At 42.3% G+C, this 21,925-nt stretch overlaps 2 protein-coding genes across 4 annotated transcripts in view; both read right to left on the reverse strand.

The window, feature by feature from the left end:
* LOC120916420 overlaps positions 1-19,230 on the reverse strand; it is a 57,785-nt gene extending 38,555 nt beyond the window's left edge. Inside the window, exon 1 of the mRNA XM_040327379.1 lies at positions 18,708-19,230. The gene's annotated coding sequence lies outside the window, so the exon portion shown is untranslated. The remainder of the gene's footprint in view (positions 1-18,707) is intronic.
* Positions 769-21,828, reverse strand: LOC120916421 (phospholipase A2 inhibitor 31 kDa subunit-like). 3 transcript variants are annotated; one of them, XM_040327384.1, is made up of 6 exons: positions 21,689-21,823; positions 17,300-17,415; positions 12,591-12,710; positions 10,604-10,756; positions 6,836-6,988; positions 769-1,088 (listed from the first exon to the last, which is right to left on the reverse strand). In XM_040327384.1, exons 2-6 carry the CDS (start codon positions 17,346-17,348, stop codon positions 937-939), a joined length of 627 nt encoding a protein of 208 aa, XP_040183318.1. In that variant the 5' UTR covers positions 17,349-17,415; positions 21,689-21,823; the 3' UTR covers positions 769-936. The 3 variants fall into 3 exon arrangements, with proteins under 3 accessions (XP_040183318.1, XP_040183317.1, XP_040183319.1); XM_040327383.1 differs by having other exon boundaries at positions 17,300-17,419; XM_040327385.1 differs by lacking the exon at positions 12,591-12,710 and having other exon boundaries at positions 17,300-17,419; positions 21,689-21,828.
* Between the last annotated feature and the right edge of the window lie 97 nt (positions 21,829-21,925).

The raw sequence follows: 21,925 nt of genomic DNA on the forward strand, positions 1-21,925 counted from the left end.
GACCCCTCACTGTGCCATCTATACATGCCTCACTGTGCCATCTATACATGCCTTTACTGTGCCATCTATACATGCCTCACTGTGCCATCTATACATGCCTCACTGTGCCATCTATACATGCCTCACTGTGCCATCTATACATGCCTCACTGTGCCATCTATACATGCCTCACTGTGCCATTCCCTTCCTCGATGATCTCCCTACCTCCTCCCGTTTGCAGAGTCAGTCATTCAGACGGCGGCCATCCATTATTCAAAAGCCGCGCCTCCTCCTCAGGCTGTTCCGTGATAGGCGGAACACTAATTTTCCCAGCAGAGCCTCTGTTCAGTGTTCCGCCTATCACGGATGTCCTCTCGTCCGAGGCCGAGGCTCAGGATGAGAAGGCATCCGTGATAGGCGGAACACTGAACAGAGGCTCTGCTGGGAAAATTAGTGTTCTGCCTATCACAGGACAGTCAGAGGAGGAGGCGCGGCTTTTGAATAATGGATGGCCGCCATCTGACTGACCGACTGACAGGTACCCGGCGTATAAGACGACCCCCGACTTTTGGGGCATGATTTTAGATGCCAAAAGTCGTCTTATACGCCGGAAAATACGGTACGTTTTAAGAAATGTGTGCCTACGAAGTCCACCACAAGGGGAGTTTTGTTTTCCTCCATGCAACATCATCGAGGTACCAGCATGATGCAGTGTATTGCATGTAGTAAGTAAAGCATAGGTAATTCAAAACAATACAAATTTCTTAAAAAAAAAAAAAACACAAAACGTATGGGGAGTTGAAGATTTTATTAGCATGCACCTAGCACATCGATTGGTTGATAGAACCCATGGCTGTTTTCATCTGGCCGATTTTACAATGCAAAGCTTGTGATTATTTTCACGTGCGGCAATTTTCTAACAAAGACACAGCCTTGGCTTGCAGTTGGGTTGACTGGTCATTGATCTCCAGCAGAATGAACTGGTATTGCGGGGGTACACTTCATCATGACCCCATTTATTTCCTTTGCTCCAAGTGAAGCTTTAAATCCCAGTTCACAGCCGCCTTTCGTAATGCAAGCTTTTACTGAAGTCGCTATCACATCACTACCTGCAAATTAAAGGAGGATTTTCTTTAATACAAAATACAGAAGGGTGAATCATTTTGCTGGGGATGATTTCTCTGTTAAATGACCAATTTACATTTGTATTTCTGTCGGTGTTTCTGTTGAAGATTTCCCATCCTTTATTCTTTGTTAAAACCATTGCCAGAAGGACAGGTAGTAAGGGGAAGTCACCAAAGACACAGATAGCAAAAATAGAAACGTGCTGTTCGTTAGACATGTGCGTTCCCGTTCGCAACGAATGGATTTTCGTACAAATTTGTTAGTTTTCGTACATTCGTAACAAATCGAGCATACGAAAAGCTGAAAGAACCAAGATACGAAAATGACGGAATTACGAATAAGCAAAATAATAAACAAGCGAAAATACGAACGTATGATTGGACAATCTTACTAAAATACGAAACACCGAAAAAGCAAAAGAACGAAAATGACATCTGTAGCCAACGATTTGCATTCCGGATTTTAAATCCTTTGGGGCAGATCCACAGCGCGAGTACGCCGGCATATCTACTGATACGCCAGCGTACTTTCAAATTTCCCGCGTCGTACAGTATCTTTGGTTTGAATCCTCAAACCAAGATACGACGGCATCTGGGTTCGATCCGACAGGCGTATGGCTTCGTACGCCTTCGGAACTTAGATGCAATACTTCGGCGTTCGCTGGGTGGAGTTCTCGTTTTCTGCGTCGCGTATGCAAATTAGCTATTTCCGACGATCCACGAACGTACGCGCGGCCGTCGCATTCTCTTACGTTGTCTCTAGTCGGCTTTTTCCGGCGTTTAGTTAAAGCTGGTGTTTTGCGGCGTATAGTTAGACTTGCCATGTTAAGTATGGCCGTCGTTCCCGCGTTTATTTTTTTTATTTATTTTTTTGCGTAAGTCGTCCGTGAATCGGGATGGACGTAATTCACGTCTATGTTAAAAAATATGACGTGCTAGCGACGTCATTTAGCGCAATGCACGGCGGGAAATTTAGGGACGGCGCATGCGCAGTTCATTCGGCGCGGGGACGCGCTTCATTTAAATGAAACACGCCCCCTACGCGCCGATTTGAATTAGGCGCCCTTACGCCGCGAGAGATAGACTACGCCGCCGTAACTTACGGCGCAAATTCTTTGAGGATTCGAAGTTTAAAAAAGTAAGTTACAGCGGCGTAGCGTTTCTCCCATACGCTACGCCGGTGCAGATCTCTGTGGATCTGCCCCTGTGTATGTTCGTATTTTCATTTGTGTGTTTTGTAAATCCATTTCTTTGTCTGTTCGTAAATTTGTGTACTTGTATCGTTCTTTCGAATAATAAACAAAAATTATTATCTAACAAAATTACGAATTTTGAATCAACGAAAAGAAATTAGACAGAATTACGAATCATTCAGTATAAACGAAAATAAAACTGTTACGAAAATACGAACGGGTCCGAATAGGAAAACTTGAGTCTTACGAAATTACGAATCTTTACGAAATCTACAGAACGAGACGAAACGGAACAAAAAAATATGAACATTTTTGTTGTGCACATGTCTACTGTTCGTTTCGTTCCAAACTGAAATTCGGATGAATTTTTGTTTTTCGGAAATTAGGATGTATCCAAATTTCCGAATTACAATAGTACCGAATTTAAACAAATCCAAAATTTATTTATTTTTTTTAAATTGGACGAAATTCGAATTCAAATCAATTTGAATAGTTTTCTAATCAGTTTTCTCGAATAGTTTGATTTGTTTTCCAATTTCCATAGAGAATGAAATAGAATAGAAAATAAACAAATAGAATAGAAAAACATTACATAGAATAGAGAAGAATATAACAGAAAATAAAATAATAAAATATAATAGAGTAAAACAGAACTAAATAGAATAGAGAATAAAAGAACAGAATAGAATCGAATCGAATAGAAGAAAAAAAAAAGAACATAATCATCTTCTGAAATGTGAATTTCAAATAGAATGTATTTAAATACATAAGGAAATAGAATAGAAACAAGAATAGAATAGAAGAAAAAAAACAATAGAGTAGAAAAGAATAGATTAGACTAGAAAATAACAGAATAGTATAGAAAAAAAAAACTGAATAAAAAGAATATAACCATCTTCCAAAATTCGAATTTCGAATAGAATTGAATAAAAAAGAAAATAGAATTGAATAGAAAATTAAATAGAATAGAAAATAATAGAACAAACAAAAAGAAAAATGGAATAAAAAAAAAACATAGAATAGAATGAATATAACCATTTCCCAAAATTCAAATATAATCAATTCGAATTTGAATAGAATAGATAAGAATAGGACGATGGTTATATTCTTTCTATTCCATTCAGTTTTTTTATACTATTCTGTTATTTTCTATTCTTATCTATTTGTTTATATTCTATTCAAGTTTAAATTGACATATTTGAATTTTGGGAAAATGGTTATTTTTTTTCTATACTATTCTATTTTTTTGTTTTTTTTTCTATTCAAATTTCAGAAGATGAATTTCATTCTATTATTTTTTATTCTATTCTATTTGTTTCTATTCCATTCTTTTCTTTTCTATTCTATATTGTTCTGCTTTTAGTCTATTCTATTTTTGTTTTCTGTTATATTATTATCTATTCTATTACATTTTTTTCTATTCTATTCTCTTTGGAAATTGGAAAACAAAGCAAACTATTCAAATTCAAAAATGATTCAAATCGATTTGAATTCGGAAAATTAGAATTGATTCGAATACGAACAAATGCAATTAATTACTATAAATAAATTAAATGGATTTAACAAATTTATGTAAAAAATTAATCAAAACAAGTTTTTTGTTCTGCACATGTCTAAGGAGAAATACTTGGCAAGAGATCTAGGGCCAGATCCACGAAGACTTACGACGGGCGTATCAGTAGATACGCCGTCGTAAGTCCGAATCCCCGCCGTTGCAACTTTAAGCGTATTCTCAAACTGAGATACGCTTAAATGTTGCTAAGATACAGCCGGCGTAAGTCTCCTACGCCGTCGTATCTTAACTGCATATTTACGCTGGCCGCTAGGGGCGTGTATGCTGATTTACTTCTAGAATATGTAAATCAGTGAGATACGCCTATTCACGAACGTACGCCCGGCCGTCGCAGTAAAGATACTCCGTTTACGTAAGGGGTTTTCAGGCGTAAAGATAAACCACCAAAAACATGGCGCAGCCAATGTTAAGTATGGACGTCGGAACCGCGACAAGTTTTTCAAATTGTACGTTGTTTGCGTAACTCGTCCGTGAATGGGGCTGGCCGTAATTTACATTCACGTCAAAAGCATGACGATTTGCCAACGTCATTTGGAGCATGAGCACTGGGATAGGTCCACGGATGGCGCAAATGCGCCGTTCGATCGAAACGTCATTTACGTGGGGTCACAGTTAATACACATAAAACACGCCCACATCTTTGTCATTTGAATTCCGCGCCCTTACGCCGACACATTTACGATACGCCGCCGTAACTTTAGACAGAAGTGCTTTGTGAATACAGCACTTGCCTCTCAAAGTAGCGGCGGCGTAGCGCAACTACGATACGCTACACCTGCCTAAAAATACGCAGCGCTACGTGGATCTGGCCCCTAATCTTAAAGAGGTTAAAAGGTTACATTTAGATGGGTAGCAAGACTGCTTTTCAGAGGTGTTGGACACAGGAGGTGGAGGCAATACAATACCTCCTCATCACCCGTTTTAACTCTGTAAATGGCCTACCAATGCAGCTGAACCAAATAACCTGCTGAACATGACAGCAATTACAGCCGTAGCATTGTGAACATCACTGTGTCTGCTGCCTTTGCAGCTTCAGTCGAAGTAGTTGGGGGATGCTAAGACCACATGCTTTTAATGCCACCCAAGCACAAGTCTAAATAAAAGTGTTAGGGAACTGTTCGGGCCGAGCAAAAGTTCACCCCGAACATCGCCCGTTAGGGTGTTTGCCGAACACCCGAATCTCCTGTGCGTCCGCCGAGCGCACAGTCAATATGTTGTTAAGGAGCGGGCCGTGAAGTTCAGCAGTTTGTTTTCTTCTTTTTATTTTTTTTAATAGCCGGCTGCCGGCAAATGCAACCGCGAATCAATTTAAATGTGATTCGACTTTTTTTTCTTTATGCTGTAAATGTAGTTTTTGCTGCAGCAGGTTCTATACATGCTACAGATGCGCCAATTTACAGGCAGACTAAGAAGAGCCCCCACGCACTATATTTAAAGGAATTTTTTTTTTTATTGTTTCACTCTAAGCTTCATTAAAGGGGTTTGTAAACCCTCATGCCGCATACACACATTTTTCATGACGAGAAAATTCAATTTTTTAAATTGGTCGTGAAAAATGGTCGTGTTTAGGCTCCAGAGCATTTTTCTTGACGAGAAAAATGGGCGAAAAAAAATTAAGAACCTGCTCTATTTTTTCCTGTCGTTTTTCACGTCGTTGTGTTTCACGTGCATGTTCAGAAGCAAGTTATGATACAGGGAAATTAGCAAAAGCCGCCCAAAGGGTGGTGCCATTCGAATGGAACTTCCCCTTTATAGTGCCGTCGTACGTGTTGTATGTCACCGCGCTTCGCTCAAGCTTTTTTTTTCACGATTGTGTGTAGGCAACAATCCAACAATCCAAACTTGTCTCTTGTGTTTATTACTTTTTGACACTTTTTTGGTGAATGAGTAGGTATACCCGATACTCATTCACATATGTGGGGGGCCAGGATCTGGGGGCTTCCGGATTCCGATAAGCCGCCCACCCGCAGATCCCCACAACCACCGTCCATGGTTGTGGGGATGAGGCCCTTGTCCCCATCAACATTTTTTAGGGAGGGGGGCAGTGCCAAGGGATCTGGTATGGACTTGGGGGGAGACCCCACACTGTTTATTGATTAATTTTTTCAATTGCCAGGTGCTGGCAATTGTAACCGCAAGGCATTTTTAATGGGATTGGACTTGTTTTTTTTCTTTAGAAATTTAATTTTTGCTGCAGCATGTTTTATGCTATAGATGCACCAATTTACAGGCACATTAGGGGGACCCCCCCAAGCAATATATTTAAAGGATTTTTTATTGTTGTACTTTAAGCACCAAGACTCATCCACGTGGGTGGGGCGGAATCTGGGGGCCCCCTTGGTAAAAGGGGCTTCCAAATTCTGATAAGTCCCCCGCCCGCAGACCCCTACAATCAACGGCTAAAGTTGTCGGGATGAGGCCCTTGTCCCCATTAAGTACTCACCCCCCCTCATGTTAAGGGCATGTGGCCGCTCGCCCCCCCCCCCTTTTCTGATCTAACAGGCTGCATGCTCGGATAAGGGCCTGGCACAGATTCGGGGAGGGACCCCACATTGTTTTTTTTTCTTTATTTTTTAACTGGCACTTTTTTATTTTATTTTTTATTGTTCAGCTGTCAGCAGGGAAACCCTTTGACAGCTGATTACTTATCGACTGTTAAGGACGCCGTAGCCGGCTTCCTGGCCCCGCTCCTTAACAACTAGCTTACACAGCTCCCTGAGTGGTCAAAGCTTTTCCCAATTAGGGCACAGAATGCACTGTGCAGCACTCACTGCATTGCAGGGTGTTCATCGGGGCAAACACCCGGTGAACACCGTGCAAATACGGGTGTTCGCCGAATGGGCAAATGTTCGGGCCGAACTAATGCTCGGGCCGAATCGTTCGCCCATCTCTATTTCATATAAACAATATATTTAATAATTACAACAGCAATTATGTTGAAATCTTAAGTAAGAATAGATACATACTGGACAATTGAAAAACTCCCCTGTAGTCCAAACACTCCAATTCTTTCCCCCTGCAAAGCACCATTTCATTACTCGTACAGCCCTTTGTAGATCCCTTTATATAGCAGCTTGGGCACTTATAGCCATTCGGTGACAACAGATCATGACACAGTTCTGAAAAAAAAGCATATATTATCAGAAAGCCAGTCTGTCTATTTACAGTTGTGCTTATAAGTTTACATACCCTGGCAGAATTTATGATTTCTTGGCCATTTTTCAGAGAATATGAATGATAACACCTTTCTTTCACTCATGGCAAAAAAGCCTCCAGTTTCTGTAAATTCTTGGGCTGCAGGTTTGAGATCTTCCCAGAGTGGCTCAATGATATTGAGGTCGGGAGACTGAGATGGACACTCCAGGACCTTCAATTTATTCTGCTGTAGCCAATGACAGGATGACTTGGCCGTGTGGTTTGGATCATTGTCATGTTGGAATGTCTAAGTACATCCCATGCGCAGCTTCCTGGCTGATGAATGCAAATGTTCCTCCAGTATTTTTTGATAACATACTGCATTCATCTTACCATCAATTCTGACCAAATTTCCTGTGCCTTTGTAGCGCACACATCCTCAAAACATCAACAATCCACCTCCGTGTTTCACAGTAGGAATGGTGTACCTTTCATCATAAGCCTTGTTGACTCCTCTCCAAATGCAGCGTTTATGGTTGTGGCCAAAAAGAAAAATGTCTCATCACTCCAAATGACTGTGCCAACCTTGGATTAAGGTGGAGTTCAAATTGGAGTCCCAATATATCAAAACCAAGGATTTATTAATCAAACATTAAAGTCACATTAAAATAGACCACAGGTGGACTCTGTTGGAAATATCATGTTATATAAATGTTCATAACTGGGTGATTCTGCTGTAGTGAGACATCTACCATAGCCAGCTGTTGACCCAAGTCTCATAAAAGGTAGCAATGTGGAGGCTACTTGCCCATTGGTGGTGATGGTATACCAAAATCTCTGGCTGATGGAGTCACCACTGTAAGCAGAACCACTGGGAAGTTTGCCAGGAATGCCTAGGTAATTCCCTGTGTAAGGATGCGGCATCTGAGTTGTGGGAGCCGAAGGTGACGTCACAAGGTCACTTCCAGGTTTCACAGGCTTTGCTAAACCAGTATGAGCCATTGGTTACCCCTGCTGTCAATCAAAGCCAGAGGCAAGGGAGCGGGGGTGGGGGAGGGGCCGGGAACGAGCCCGCATGAGTGCTCTCATAGGAAGCAGATTTCTATTGGGGACACTAGCCAGAGAGGAGGAGCCAGGAGCACCAGCAGGGGACCCAAGAAGGGGAGGTTTGGTGCCGCTCTGTGCAATTCTATTGCAATTCTGTTGCACAGAGCAGGTAAGTATAGATATGTTTGTTATTTTTTATTGCAAAGCAAATCCATCTATGTCTCTTTGTTGAGAATCACTTTGAACCCTCCCAGCATTCCTAGTTGTGGCTGTCTTGAGTAAGGGCAGTTGATTCATGTAGTATTTACTTTCAGGAATCCATCTGCCCTTGGCTTAAAGTGATTGTAAAGGCAAAAGTTTTTTTTTTATCTTAAAGCGGAGGTTCACCCGTATATATGACTTTTTCCCCTTAGATGGATGCTCGTTTTGTCTAGGGGAATCGGCTAGATGTTTTAAAATATGAGCCGTACTTACCGTTTACGAGATGCATCTTCTCCGTCGCTTCCGGGTAAGGGTCTTCGGGAGCGGGCGTTCCTATGTTGATTGACAGTCTTCCGAGAGGCTTCCGACGGTCGCATCTATCGCGTCACGATTTTCCGAAAAGAAGCCGAACGTCGGTGCGCAGGCGCAGTATAGAGCCACACCGACGTTCGGCTTCTTTCGGCTAATAGTGACGCGATGGATGCGACCGTCGGAAGCCTCTCGGAAGACTGTCAATCAAGAAGGAACGCCCGCTCCCGAAGACCCATACCCGGAAGCGACGGAGAAGATGCATCTCGAAAACGGTAAGTACGGCTCATATTTTAAAACAACTAGCCGATTCCCCTAGACAAAACGAGCAGGAATCTAAGGGGAAAAGATCAAAAAATAAATAAATGGGTGAACTCCCGCTTTAAGGTATTCTATGCCTTAAGATAAAAAACCTTGTGTAGCAGCCTCCCAGCACACCCTAATTACTTACCTGAGCCCCATCTCTCTCCAGCGATGTCCTTGAGTGTCAAAGCCGTCCGGGACTCTCCTCCTGATTTGCACAGCAGCAGCTCCATTGGCTCCCACTGTCAATCAACATCAGTTAGCCAATGAGGGGAGAGAGGGGGTGGGGCCAGGCTGGGGCTCCATGTCTGAATGGACACACAAGCTATGACTCGGCTCCGGTGCCCCCATAGCAAGCTGCAGGCTGTGGGGGCATTTGACAAGAGAGAGGGGCCAGGAGAGCCGAAGAGGGACCCGAGAAAAGGAGGATCTAGGCTGCTCTGTGCAAAATGAACTGCACAGAGGAGGTAAGTGTAACATGCTTGTTATTTTTTTTTTAAACAAGACTTTACAATCACTTTAAGCACACCGGCAGGAGGGTGTGAATAGCTGAGAAAGCCTCTCCTCTCCTTCCAAATAGACATGTGCATTTGTTTTCGTCCGAATGCATTTTCATCCGAATTTCGGGTATTTTCGTTATGGCTTTAAAAAACGAAAACAAACGCGCAGAATCCGAAATCCGAAAGATCTGACATAAAAAAATGCTTTGTTTTCGTTCCTACAACATTTCGATATAGATAGGAGATTCGACATGACGTTGACAGTAGCAATCTGTGTCTATTCAATCTGCGATCGAATGTGCCTAACCTCCAAACTAACCAAACTATTAGTCCAAGATTATTCTACATAGAGAGAAAAGATTTGACATTATAGAGACAGTGTTGGGGTAGACCATTCGACATGAACGACGAAGCAGCGAAAAACATACAAACTTTGAATCTGTCATTGAAGGCTTATGGTGTCTGTCGAAGTTCTAAGAAGATCCGACAAGCAGCTAAACTGTACGACGCCGTAATCGTACATTTCCGGTTAAATGCTCGGCCCATAGGCTATAGAAGAATTCGAATGTTGGTTGACTAGTAATAATAATTTATAAATATAAATATTACTAGTGTTATACAACATTAGAATTCTTCTATAGCTTGTGGGCGGAACATTAGACCGGAAATGTACGATTGCGGCGTCGTACAGTTTTGCTGCTCCGTTGAATCTTCTTAGAACAATCAACAGACACCATAAGCCTTCAATGACAGATTCAACCTTAATTCATTCAGATTTTCGGACGAATGCATTTTTTAACTAAACAAAATAAATAAAAATAAATTTCAGAAGTAACTAAATTAAAAAAAATTTCAGACAAAAACGAAATTCCGAAACAAACTATTTCAGTGTGCACATGTCTACTTCCAAATGAATACAAAAAAAAATAAAAACCTAGGCCAGAAACCAACTGAATACATGGGTATAAAAAAATAAAAAATGTAAAACAAGTAAATATAATACATGTATATCTTCCTATCTATTTACTAATGCTAACAGCATAAGGAATAAAAACAGTTCATGCTGATTGAGGGAGTTTAGTTCCACTTTAAACATTTTAAACCTTACAGTTGCTGAATTCTAGAACTTCTTTTCCACTTTACCAAAACTAAGAAACATTACTGGACTGGCAACTTCATTATATTATTATTCATTTTATATTTATAATACTTTTCACAGACATGGATATGTAAACTCACCCGTATATTCCATATCAGCATTGCTGTAGTCTCCATACCCACATTCACCGCTAACTCGGAGAAAGAAGTCACGGTTCGTGGATACAGAGAAGCAACCATTACACATTGACTCAATGGCACATGTTTTCTTCACTGAATTATAAATCACGTTGCCTGGAAAAAAAAAAAAAATCACAACACAAAGATCACCTTGTTGGCAGGTGTAATGCCGCGTACAGAACATGCGAACAGGCAAAAAATGTGTTTGAACACGCGAACACCGTTAAAGTCTATGGGACACGAACGCAAAAAATCTTAAGTGCTCATTTTAAAGGTTAATATGCAAGTTATTGGCAGAAAAGGTGTTTGGGGACCTGGGCCCTGCCCCAGGGGACATGTATCAATGCAAAAAAGTTTTAAAAAAGTTTTTTGGGAGTAGCGATTTTAATAATGCTTACAGTGAAACAAAAAAAGTGACATATTCCTTTAGATTTTGTACCTGGGGGGGGGGGGGGGTGTGTATAGTATGCCTGTAAAGTAGCGCTTGTTTCCCGTGCTTAGAACTATCCCTACTTTTTTGAATTTGGCGCTGAACTCCATCCCTGTGCTTTGAAACGTCGCAGGGAACGGAGCTCGGCACTGTGAATCGAGCGAGATGACAGCTCACAGACACAGCGGGGAGACATCGCAGGATCTAGGGGATAAGGTAAGTTACTTTGCCAGGATACTGCGATGTGATCCAGAGTCTGGCTCGGGGTTACTGCTAATGGTACTGAAATCTCACCCCGAGCCAGACTCAGGAATACCACCAGGGAGGTTAAAGAGTGTTCTGCGGCTTTCGAATTTGCCGCAAACACCCCAAATTGTTCGCTATTCGATAAAAAAAAACCCGTGCTACATACATGGACCGCATTTCTTTCCTGCAACCAAAGGTTCCTTTTGGTTACTTGGTAAAAGGTTTTAAATAAACGAATAAACACTGATCATTGTAAGCATCCCTGTCAGCGTTAAATAGTTTGTCTCAACTGCTAGTTTATCTGGACAGCTTGGTCTGGCAAAATAAGTTTAAAAATAACAGACTTACTGACTGATATGGACTCTAATGGGGACCCTGATGTAATGGGGGGGGGGGGGGGCTCTGATGGGTTTTCTAATGGGGACCCTGATGCAAGGGGTGGCTCTGATGGGTATTCTAATGGGGACCCTGATTTAGGGGGGGGGGGGTGGGCCCTGATGGGTATTCTAATGGGGACCCTGATGTAAGGGGGATGGGCCCTGATGGGTATTCTAATGGGGACCCTAAAGTAAGGGGGGCCCTGATGGGTATTCTAATCGGGCCCCTATGTAAGGGGGGGCCCTGATGAGTATTATAATGGGGACCCTGATGTAAGGGGCGCCCTGATGGGTATTCTAATGGTGACCCTGATATAAGGGGGGCTGATGGGTATTCTAATGGGGACCCTGATGTAAGGGGGATAGGCCATGATGGGTATTCTAATGGGGACCCTGATGTAAGGGGGGGCTGATGGGTATTCTAATCGGGACCCTAAAGTAAGGGGGATAGGCCATGATGGGTATTCTAATGGGGACCCTGATGTAAGGAGGGCTGATGGGTATTCTAATGGGGACCATGATGTAAGGGGGGCTGATGGGTATTCTAATGGGGACCCTGATGTAAGGGGGATAGGCCATGATGGGTATTCTAATGGGGACCCTGATGTAACTGGGATGGGCCCTGATGGGTATTCTAATGGGGACCCTGATGTAAGGGGGATGGGCCCTGATGGGTATTCTAATGGGGCCCCTTATGTAAGGGGGCCCTGATGGGTATTCTAATGGGGCCCCTTATGTAAGGGGGGCCCTGATGGGTATTATAATGGGGACCCTGATGTAAGGGGGGCCCTGATGGGTATTCTAATGGGGACCCTGATGTAAGGGGAGTTCTGAGGTAAGGGGGACCTTGATAGGGACTCTAATGGGAACTGACAAGAACACAAGCCTCACTTACTGATATTGAAATATTCTGAGAGCATCGTACACTGGGATCCATCACATTGAACCTCCTTTTCTGTGCAGCATGCTGTTGAGTCAAGAGACCAGCATCTGTTGCATACAGTTGTGAGATAACCTAAAATACAAAATAAAGGAATTAAAATGAAAGCCAATCAAATCTACAATAAATATAGGTTTTCAATTTGACAACAGGGGCCTGACCCTAAAGGCTTGATTTATTTAGGGTGAATAGACTGTTCACTTGCAAGTAGAGTTGCCCATTGCAAAAGGAATATATCCCAAAGCTTAGTGAATGACTTCTATCATCCAATCATGTGGAGGCAAAATGCAATAGGCTGAGCACACACATGACTAGAACTCTTTGTCAGAAAAAAGCATTGCCTTAAGCCCTGGTTCACATTGGTGCGATTTGACATGCGATTTGGCATATCAAATCACATTTTCAAATCGACGGCATTTGCCGGAAATTGCCTGCAATGGCACTGTCCTAATCGAAACCTGTACAGATGTCTGTGTAATTGCGGCCAAAATCGGGACTGACAAGCGGGAGTGAAATCGCGCAAGTTCAGCTGAACGCGCGGCTTCATTCCCTCAGCCCAGTGTGAACCTGGGCTAAAGGGAATATCCTCAACCCCACTTACATGTTTTAATTAATAATGTATTTATTTATTTATTTATTTTTAAATATGGATAGACTGTCAATACCACATTGCACTTAGAAAAACTGACTGCTCCAGGGTTGGCCCCACATGGTCTACTTGCTAATGCAGAGGCGGCTCTGGCTTTGTGAGGCCTTAGGAAACACTTGACAGGGGGCCCCACTCTTGCCCGTGATGGGAAAAATAATTCAAGGACAAGAGCCTCTTCCCCACAACCCTGGCCGGTGGCTGTGGGGGTAGGGTTGCCACCTGTCCAGGATTCACCCGGACAGTTCGGGTTTTGAATCATGTGTTCGGGTTTCAGTCCACCTGAACCCTGGACACAATATTCAATCCTATAGTGTATGCTAGACAAAAAATATTTTTGCTCTGCGCCGCTAAAGTGTTTGGGTTTGGCTTGAAGAAAAAGTGGCAACCCTATGTGGGGGTCTGCGGGCAGGCGGCTTATCAGAATCTGAAAGCCCCCCAAATCCTGCTCTTTAGTAACTAAGGGGCAGGGGCTACCTGATGATGTCTGCTAATGAACCCGCCCCCTTGTGACATCATTGACTGAGGGAATGCTGGGTCATTGACGTCACAAGGGATGGTGTCACCGATATTCACTGGTTGTTAGGGACACTGGCGGCCCCGCTCCTGAGTCAGGGCTCTTAACGCTGCCTGAGCACAGCCCTGGGGTAATGCATTGGGTAAGTTAGGCAGCTGCAAGGCCCCTGTGAGTGCAAGGCCTTAGGCGACCGCCTAATTTGCCTAATTAAAGAGCCGCCTCTGTGCTAATGTTTCTGAGTTCATCTTTACAGTTCTAGTTAACCACTTCCTGTCCAGCCCATGTACATAAATGGTGTTTCTCCTGGCACTTCAGGATCTCAAGAAATAGAATAGATAATCAGGAAATTAGATGTGTAATTTATGCTCCTTGAAAGCCCAAAGGTGCTCTATGGATTTTGGGCCCCTCCATGTGTCTAGGGTGTGAAAAAGTCTCGTACATGTGGTATCTCCATACCCGGGAGGAAAAGCAGAATGTGTTTTGGCGTGTAATTGTAAGTATGCCTATGATGTGAGTGAGAAATAACTTGTTAAAATTACAACTTCGTTGTGACAAAAAAATTACAACCTTAAAAAACTTGCCATGCCTCCTACTAAATACATTGGATTGTCTGCTTTCCAAAAAGGGGTCATGGGGGAGGGGGGGATTCTTACTGTCTTGACATTTTACTGCCTCAAGAAATTAGATAGACCATCAGTACATCAGGAATGATCGATTTCCAAATATATAGTGGGTACAATAAGTTTTGAACACACCACCGTTTGTTAAGTAAACATATTTCTAATGCCGCCTACACGCGATCGCACATTCCGACAACAAAACCATGGATTTTATTCTGACGGAATGTTGGCTCAAACTTGTGTTGTATACACACGGTCACACAAATGTTGTCGGAAATTCTGACCGTCAAGAACACGGTGACGTACAACACTACAACGAGCCGAGAAAAATTAAGTTCAATGATTCCGAGCATGCGTAGGATTTATGTGCGTCGGAATTGCATACACAAGATCGGAATTTCCGTCAAGAACTTTTGTTGTCGGAAAAATTGAGAACCACCTCTCAAACATTTGTTGTCGGAAATTCCGACAGCATATGTCCAATGGAGCATACAGACGGTCGGAATATCAGACCAAAAGCTCACATCGAACATTTGTTGTCGGAAATTCCGATCGTGTATAAAGGTGCTATTGACATGACATTTTCACCACAGGTCGGCAACAACCCGTGCGATCCAAACATACAAAGACGCCAAAACAAATACATTCAGAAATGCAGTTATGTTTAATAAAATAGAATGACACAGGGAAAAATATGAACGAAAAAAATGTGATCAGTGGGGACACAGAAGTGTTGTACATACCAAAACTTCATTAGCACTACAAGTGTTATATATTCTGCCCTACACTGGGCTATATACTCTGCGCTACACTGTGCTATATACTCTGCACTACACTGTGTTATATACTCTGCACAACACTGTGTTATATACTCTGCCCTACAATGTGCTATGTACTCTGCCCTACAATGTGCTATGTACTCTGCACTACACTGTGTTATATACTATGCCCTACAATGTGTTATATACTCTGCCCTACACTGTGTTATATACTCTGCCCTACACTGAGCTATATGCTCTGCCCTACACTGTGTTATATGCTCAGCCCTACACTGTGCTATATACTCTGCACTACACTGTGTTATATACTATGCACTACACTGTGTTATATACTCTGCCCTACACTGTGTTATATACTCTGCCCTACACTGTGTTATATACTCTGCCCTACACTGTGTTATATACTATGCACTACACTGTGTTATATACTATGCACTACACTGTGTTATATACTCTGCCCTACACTGTGCTATATACTCTGCCCTACACTGTGTTATATACTCTGCACTACACTGTGCTATATACTCTGCACTACACTGTGCTATATACTCTGCACTACACTGTGCTATATACTATGCACTACACTGTGTTATATACTCTGCACTACACCGTGTTATATACTCTGCCCTACACTGTGCTATATACTCTGCCCTACACTGTGCTATATACTCTGCCCTACACTGTGTTATATACTCTGCCCTACACTGTGTTATATACTATGCACTACACTGTGTTATATACTCTGCACTACACCGTGTTATATACTCTGCACTACACTGTGTTATATACTCTGCCCTACACTGTGCTATATACTCTGCCCTACACAGTGCTATATACTCTGCCCTACACTGTGCTATATACTCTGCACTACACTGTGCTATATACTCTGCACTACACTGTGTTATATACTCTGCACTACACTGTGCTATATACTCTGCACTACACTGTGTTATATACTATGCACTACACTGTGCTATATACTCTGCCCTACACTGAGCTATATACTCTGCCCTACACTGAGCTATATACTCTGCCCTACACTGAGCTATATACTCTGCCCTACACTGAGCTATATGCTCTGCCCTACACTGTGTTATATGCTCAGCCCTACACTGTGCTATATACTCTGCACTACACTGTGCTATATACTCTGCACTACACTGTGTTATATACTCTGCACTACACTGTGTTATATGCTCAGCCCTACACTGTGTTATATACTCTGAACTACACTATGCTATATACTCTGCACTACACTGTGCTATATACTCTGCCCGACACTGTGTTATATACTCTGCACTTCACTGTGTTATATACTCTGCCCGACTCTGTGTTATATACTCTGCACTACACTGTGTTATATACTCTGCACTACACTGTGCTATATACTCTGCACAACACTGTGTTATATACTCTGCACTACACCGTGTTATATACTCTGCACTACACTGTGCTATATACTTGTTATATACTCTGCACAACACTGTGTTATATACTCTGCCCTACACTGTGTTATATACTCTGCACTACACTGTGTTATATACTCTGCACTACACTGTGTTATATACTCTGCACTACACTGTTATATACACTAAGCTGACTGACCGCACACTACACTAAATACCCTGCCTAATCTCCATCCATAAACACTATATACAGCCACTGTGTAAGCAGTCTTATATAGTGTGGGGTGTGGACTTAGCCCCTGAGCCATGATTGGCCAAAGGCACCCTAGGCTGCTCACTCTTAATTTGGTGTACAGAACATCTCACCCTCTGCTCGTCTCCCCAACATAGGGATGAGGTTTTCTGTAGTCCACAGAGAATTGGCATGGCTGATAACATGGCTTCAGATTGTAATCAGCCCACTGGATTTCTGGCAGGATCAATGGGTACTTTTGTGCACTTATGAGCTCAAATAAGAGAAGCAACTAACTGCCTTCCAAACTACTTATAGAGTACCGGTACATGTAAGTAAGTTGGGGGCTTGAATTGTAAGCTTTATATAAAGAAAAAGTACTAATGTAAATATATTAAACTCTACTTTATATTTAGTATGTCGGTGCATAATAATAAATAATTTTTGTCAAAAGTATTTCTTACCTGTAGTTACCATACCACTTAAGATCAAAAAAACGAAGATTGTATTCATGCTTACGGAAGCCTCAGTTCGGGTTTGAAGACTGATGGGTGAGTTGCTAGTCAGCTCTTGTGGTCATCTATCTGAGACAAGATTCGAATGAGAGGTTAGGATGATAGATATTTATACACTTTTCACATTGTGCCACGTTTCACATGTGGGCCATCCATTAGGGGGCGCCCGTGATGCCACCCCCTCTTTGCAGGCCACCCCCCTATATGCAATGAATAGCATCATGCATAACATTATTCTATCCATGGCCGCCGTGGCCACCCCCTATTCATGCATCCAGCCCCTTTTAGGGCACCGGGTGCATTAATTACAGCGGACAGTTTTTTTTTTTTTTTTTAAGCACCTGATTAGAGCCAGATTGAATGAATATTGTAATGCATTAGTAAACATTTCTCTACAATTTCCAAACTCATATACTGCTGGCGTGAAAAATTTCATATGTCAAATTTCAACTTAGTTAAAGGTCTTATGCCGCGTACACACGACCGTTTTTCAGGTTGTAAAAAATGTTTTTAATGGTCTAGAAAAAAAAATAAAAAAATTCAACCCGATCCATAAAACGGCCTTGCCTACACACGATCATGAAAAAAAAATGCTCTAGCAAAGCGCGGTGACGTACAACACGTACGACGGCACTATAAAGGGGAAGTACCGTTCGGATGACGCCTCCCCTGGGGCTGCTTTTGCTGATTCCGTGTTAGTAAAAGACGATTCGCGCTTTTCAGTCTGTTACAGCGTGATGAATGTGCTTACTCCATTAGGAACGGTAGTTTTACCAGAACGAGCGCTCCCGTCTCATAACTTGCTTCTGAGCATGCACGTTTTTTTTCACGTCGTTAAATCCCACACACGACCATTTTTTATGACGTTAAAAACGATGTGAAAATTTAGAGCATGTTCTAAATTTTTAATGCCCATTTTTTACGTTGTGAAAAATGCTCTGGAGCCCACACACAATCGTTTTTAATGACATTAATTCGTTTTTTGACTGAAATGGCATTTTAGCTGTAGTCTCATTTTAGTCTTTTGCCAAAAAAAAATTCCATTTTAGTTTTAGTCATATTTTAGTCATCTCAATTGTTTTTGTTTTTGTCGTATTTTAGTTGGCTAAAATAGTGAAAAATAGGAGTTGTGCTAAAAAACCCTTATATATAATTGACCATATAGAATAAAAAGGGATTGTGCTAGAAACACCTCGTAACGATGACCAAAGGTCAAATGTGTAAATAGTCCCAATAAAATATAAACACACAAAATTAGTGAAAATAAATAAAATTGTCCAATCAGTATGAAACGAATCCAATTCCGTGGCTGATGCTGGATCAATATCAGGGTAAACACGTTCAAGCTGACCCTTACCAGAAGAATAGATCCTTATGGATCAAACTAGGCAATCCGTGATGTATCCAAGTGAAGATCCAACATAGATCGATTGAGAAGTTCCCACATCAATGGACTCAGCCCAGTAGATAAAGAAAAAAACGAAAAACAACAATAGTGAAAAATCGTATGGCAAACAGACACGCTGACTTTCTCCCGGTGACTAATAATGACAGACACTGTGAAGTAGAACTGAAGCACCACCACCATAGAAACACACTGACCCTTACCGGAACTTAGCGACCCTCAAGGGATCATTAATGCATGGTAGTGTGTTACAGCTGTCAGCAAAGATGCGTTCCAAGCTAGTCCTTTCAATCCAGAGATCAGGTAGCCAGGTCCCAATAAAAGATATACAAACTCACATAGTGAAGTACCGTCAGGATTTATTAAAAGTAGAGCAAGTAGAACACTTACGATTAAGAAGTTTAAAAACAGCAGAGACAGAAACAGCCGGCCGGCAAACAAACGAGGTACGTCCTCAATACGCGGTGACGTCAGCACGTTAGCCTAAAAAAAAACTGAAATAGTATTCACTTAGTCGACTAAAATGTTTTAGTCGGCAAAATTAACACTGTGCACATAATACTGATTTAGCTCCAATTTCACAATGCAAGAGAAAAAAGAGAAAGAGTCCCAATACAAGCAAAAAAATAAATATAAATAAATATAAATGTAAACGTTGGGGGTTTAACTCAATGGTAAATGCGTTTTTTTTAGCAAGTCCACAGCAGTCAGATGTTATGCCGCGTACACACCATCACTTTATGTGATGAAAAAAAATGACGTTTTTAAAAACGTCACTTTAATTGACTGTGTGTGGGGGAAAACGTTGTTTTTTGTCTTGTAAAAAACGACCAAAAAAAATTGAAGCATGCTTCAATTTTATGTGTCGTTTTTCAAAAGTGCACTTTTTACTTCACAGAAATTGACCGTGTGTAGCAAAAAACTTCGTTTTCTAAGACTTTTTTTCATCCACGCATGCCCAGAAGCTACTTATGAAGCAAGCTTCAATGGTAAAACGTGGTGGAACGTAACCTCATGCCGCGTACACACCATCACTTTATGTGATGAAAAAAAATGATGTTTTTAAAAACGTCACTTTAATTGACTGTGTGTGGGGGAAAACGTCGTTTTATGTCTTGTAAAAAACGACCAAAAAAAATTGAAGCATGCTTCAATTTTATGTGTCGTTTTTCAAAAGTGCACTTTTTACTTCACAGAAATTGACCGTGTGTAGCAAAAAACATCGTTTTCTAAGACGTTTTTTCATCCACGCATGCCCAGAAGCTACTTATGAAGCGAGCTTCAATGGTAAAACGTGGTGGAACGTAACCTCACTTTGCAAGATCATTGTGAGAAAACAATGGTGTGTAGGCAACTTCGTCTTTGAAAATTGAAGTTTCAAAAACGACATTTTTTACTTTACAGAAAGTGTCGTTTTTTTTCATCACATAAAGTGATGGTGTGTACGGGGCATTAGGTTTGAGGGCATGGCAGCCCATTTTTATTTAAAAGGCAAAAATAAACAGTTCACACACAGGATTCCCACGCAGGGGTTCTTCTCCAGTAATGTTCATAGAAACAAAATACCAAGCCTCCTGGCTCCCAGGCTCACTCAGCCTTGCTATACCTGGCCCACTCCTGGCCTCAACAGGACTCTCCAGCTTACTGTCTCCCAGACTTCCGGACTTCCTCCAGCCCCCTTGGACTCGCTAGCCACCTCAGGTCTACCAGCCTTCCCAGTCCGCCAGGCACAAAGTCCCCCCACACCAGGGATGTAGTCTTGCACAGACAGACAGCTTTCCACACACAGTGGCCCAGATTCAGGTAGAATCGCGCAATATTTGCGTGGGCAAAGAGCAAACATTTTTCTCTGCGCCCACGCAAATATTGCGCTTTGCCCGCGATTCACGGAGCAATTGCTCCGTAAATTGCGCGGGCGATATGTTAAACAGCCGGGCGTAAGGCTGCCTAATGTAAATGATTCCGCCGGGGGCGGGAATCATTTAAATTAGGCGCGCTCCCGCGCCGAGCGAACAGCGCATGCTCCGTCGGGAAACTTTCCCGACGTGCATTGCGGCAAATGACGTCGCAAGGACGTCATTTGCTTCTAAGTGAACGTGAATGGCGTCCAGCGCCATTCACGGTTCACTTACGTAAACGACGTAAAATTTGAACGTCGCGAGCGGGAAGCGCAGCTATACTTTAGCATTGGTTGCGCCTGCTATTAGCAGGAGCAGCCTTATGCTAAAGTCGCCGTACGGAAACTCCGTACCTTGCGTGCGCAGGGCCCGCGCAACTTTTGTGAATCGGTGGTAGTATGCAATTTGCATACTATACGCCGATCACAAAGGCCGCGCCCCCTAGCGGCCAACGCAAGAATGCAGCCTGGGATGTGAAGGCATAAGGAGGCTTATGTCTGTCACATCCTAGGCTGCAGTCGGTGTAACGAGGTTCCTGAATCAGGAGCACTCGTTACACCGGAGCAAGTAAGCCCTTGCGCCGCGCAACCTATGGTTGCGCGGGCGTAAGTGCTTCTTGAATCTGGGCCAGTGTCTTGAACCAGCAGACAGTTCCACACACTCCACCTTCCTCTCCACTCTGTTCCCACCAGTCCCTCATTATATTCACCTGGACACACAACCTGCAGGCTAATCACAAGATTTGGACACAGGATTGAAGATCCCATCCCACCCAAGTCTCTGCAGGATCTCCAAACTACACAGCCCCATCCAAGCTTAGAAAAACCCGGAGAAAGCTGCCAAAACAGTTTTCTCCGTTTAAAAACTATGCTGTGTAGTCCTGCAGTCCGCTGACATGCAGACTCTGTGTCCATTTTTGCTCCCTTTTCAAAGTGACTTGGACCCTCACTATTACAATATATATATATATAAATATATATATATATATATATGTATGTATATATATATATATAAAAACAATATATAAAAACATACCTAAGGTGTGTGGTAATACACCACAAGCCAGACCGCAGAATCACACATGGTGAGAGAGGTGCTGCTGCCAAGCTCACAAATGCTTATCCTGGTCAGGTGATGCTTATCCTGGTCAGGTGATGCTTCTACATCACCTGACCCGGTCTGTTATTGTGGATAAACCAAGTCAGCCTGGCTCTCCCACAGTGTTCAAAATATAATTGTAGAAGTTTCTCTAAGCCCAGGTTCACACTGAGC

The sequence above is a fragment of the Rana temporaria genome, chromosome 10, assembly GCF_905171775.1.
Source record: "Rana temporaria chromosome 10, aRanTem1.1, whole genome shotgun sequence".
NCBI classification, from domain to species: Eukaryota; Metazoa; Chordata; class Amphibia; order Anura; family Ranidae; genus Rana; species Rana temporaria.

Excerpts from the sequence above, each read along its gene's own strand:
- LOC120916421 (XM_040327384.1), bottom strand. The coding sequence starts at position 17,348 with ATGAATACAATCTTCGTTTTTTTGATCTTAAGTGGTATGGTAACTACA. Across the intron at positions 12,711-17,299 it reads AAGTGGTATGGTAACTACAG|GTTATCTCACAACTGTATGC; the intron begins GTAAGAAATACT and ends TTTGTATTTTAG. Across the intron at positions 6,989-10,603 it reads TGCTGATATGGAATATACGG|AACTGTGTCATGATCTGTTG; the intron begins GTGAGTTTACAT and ends CTTTTTTTTCAG.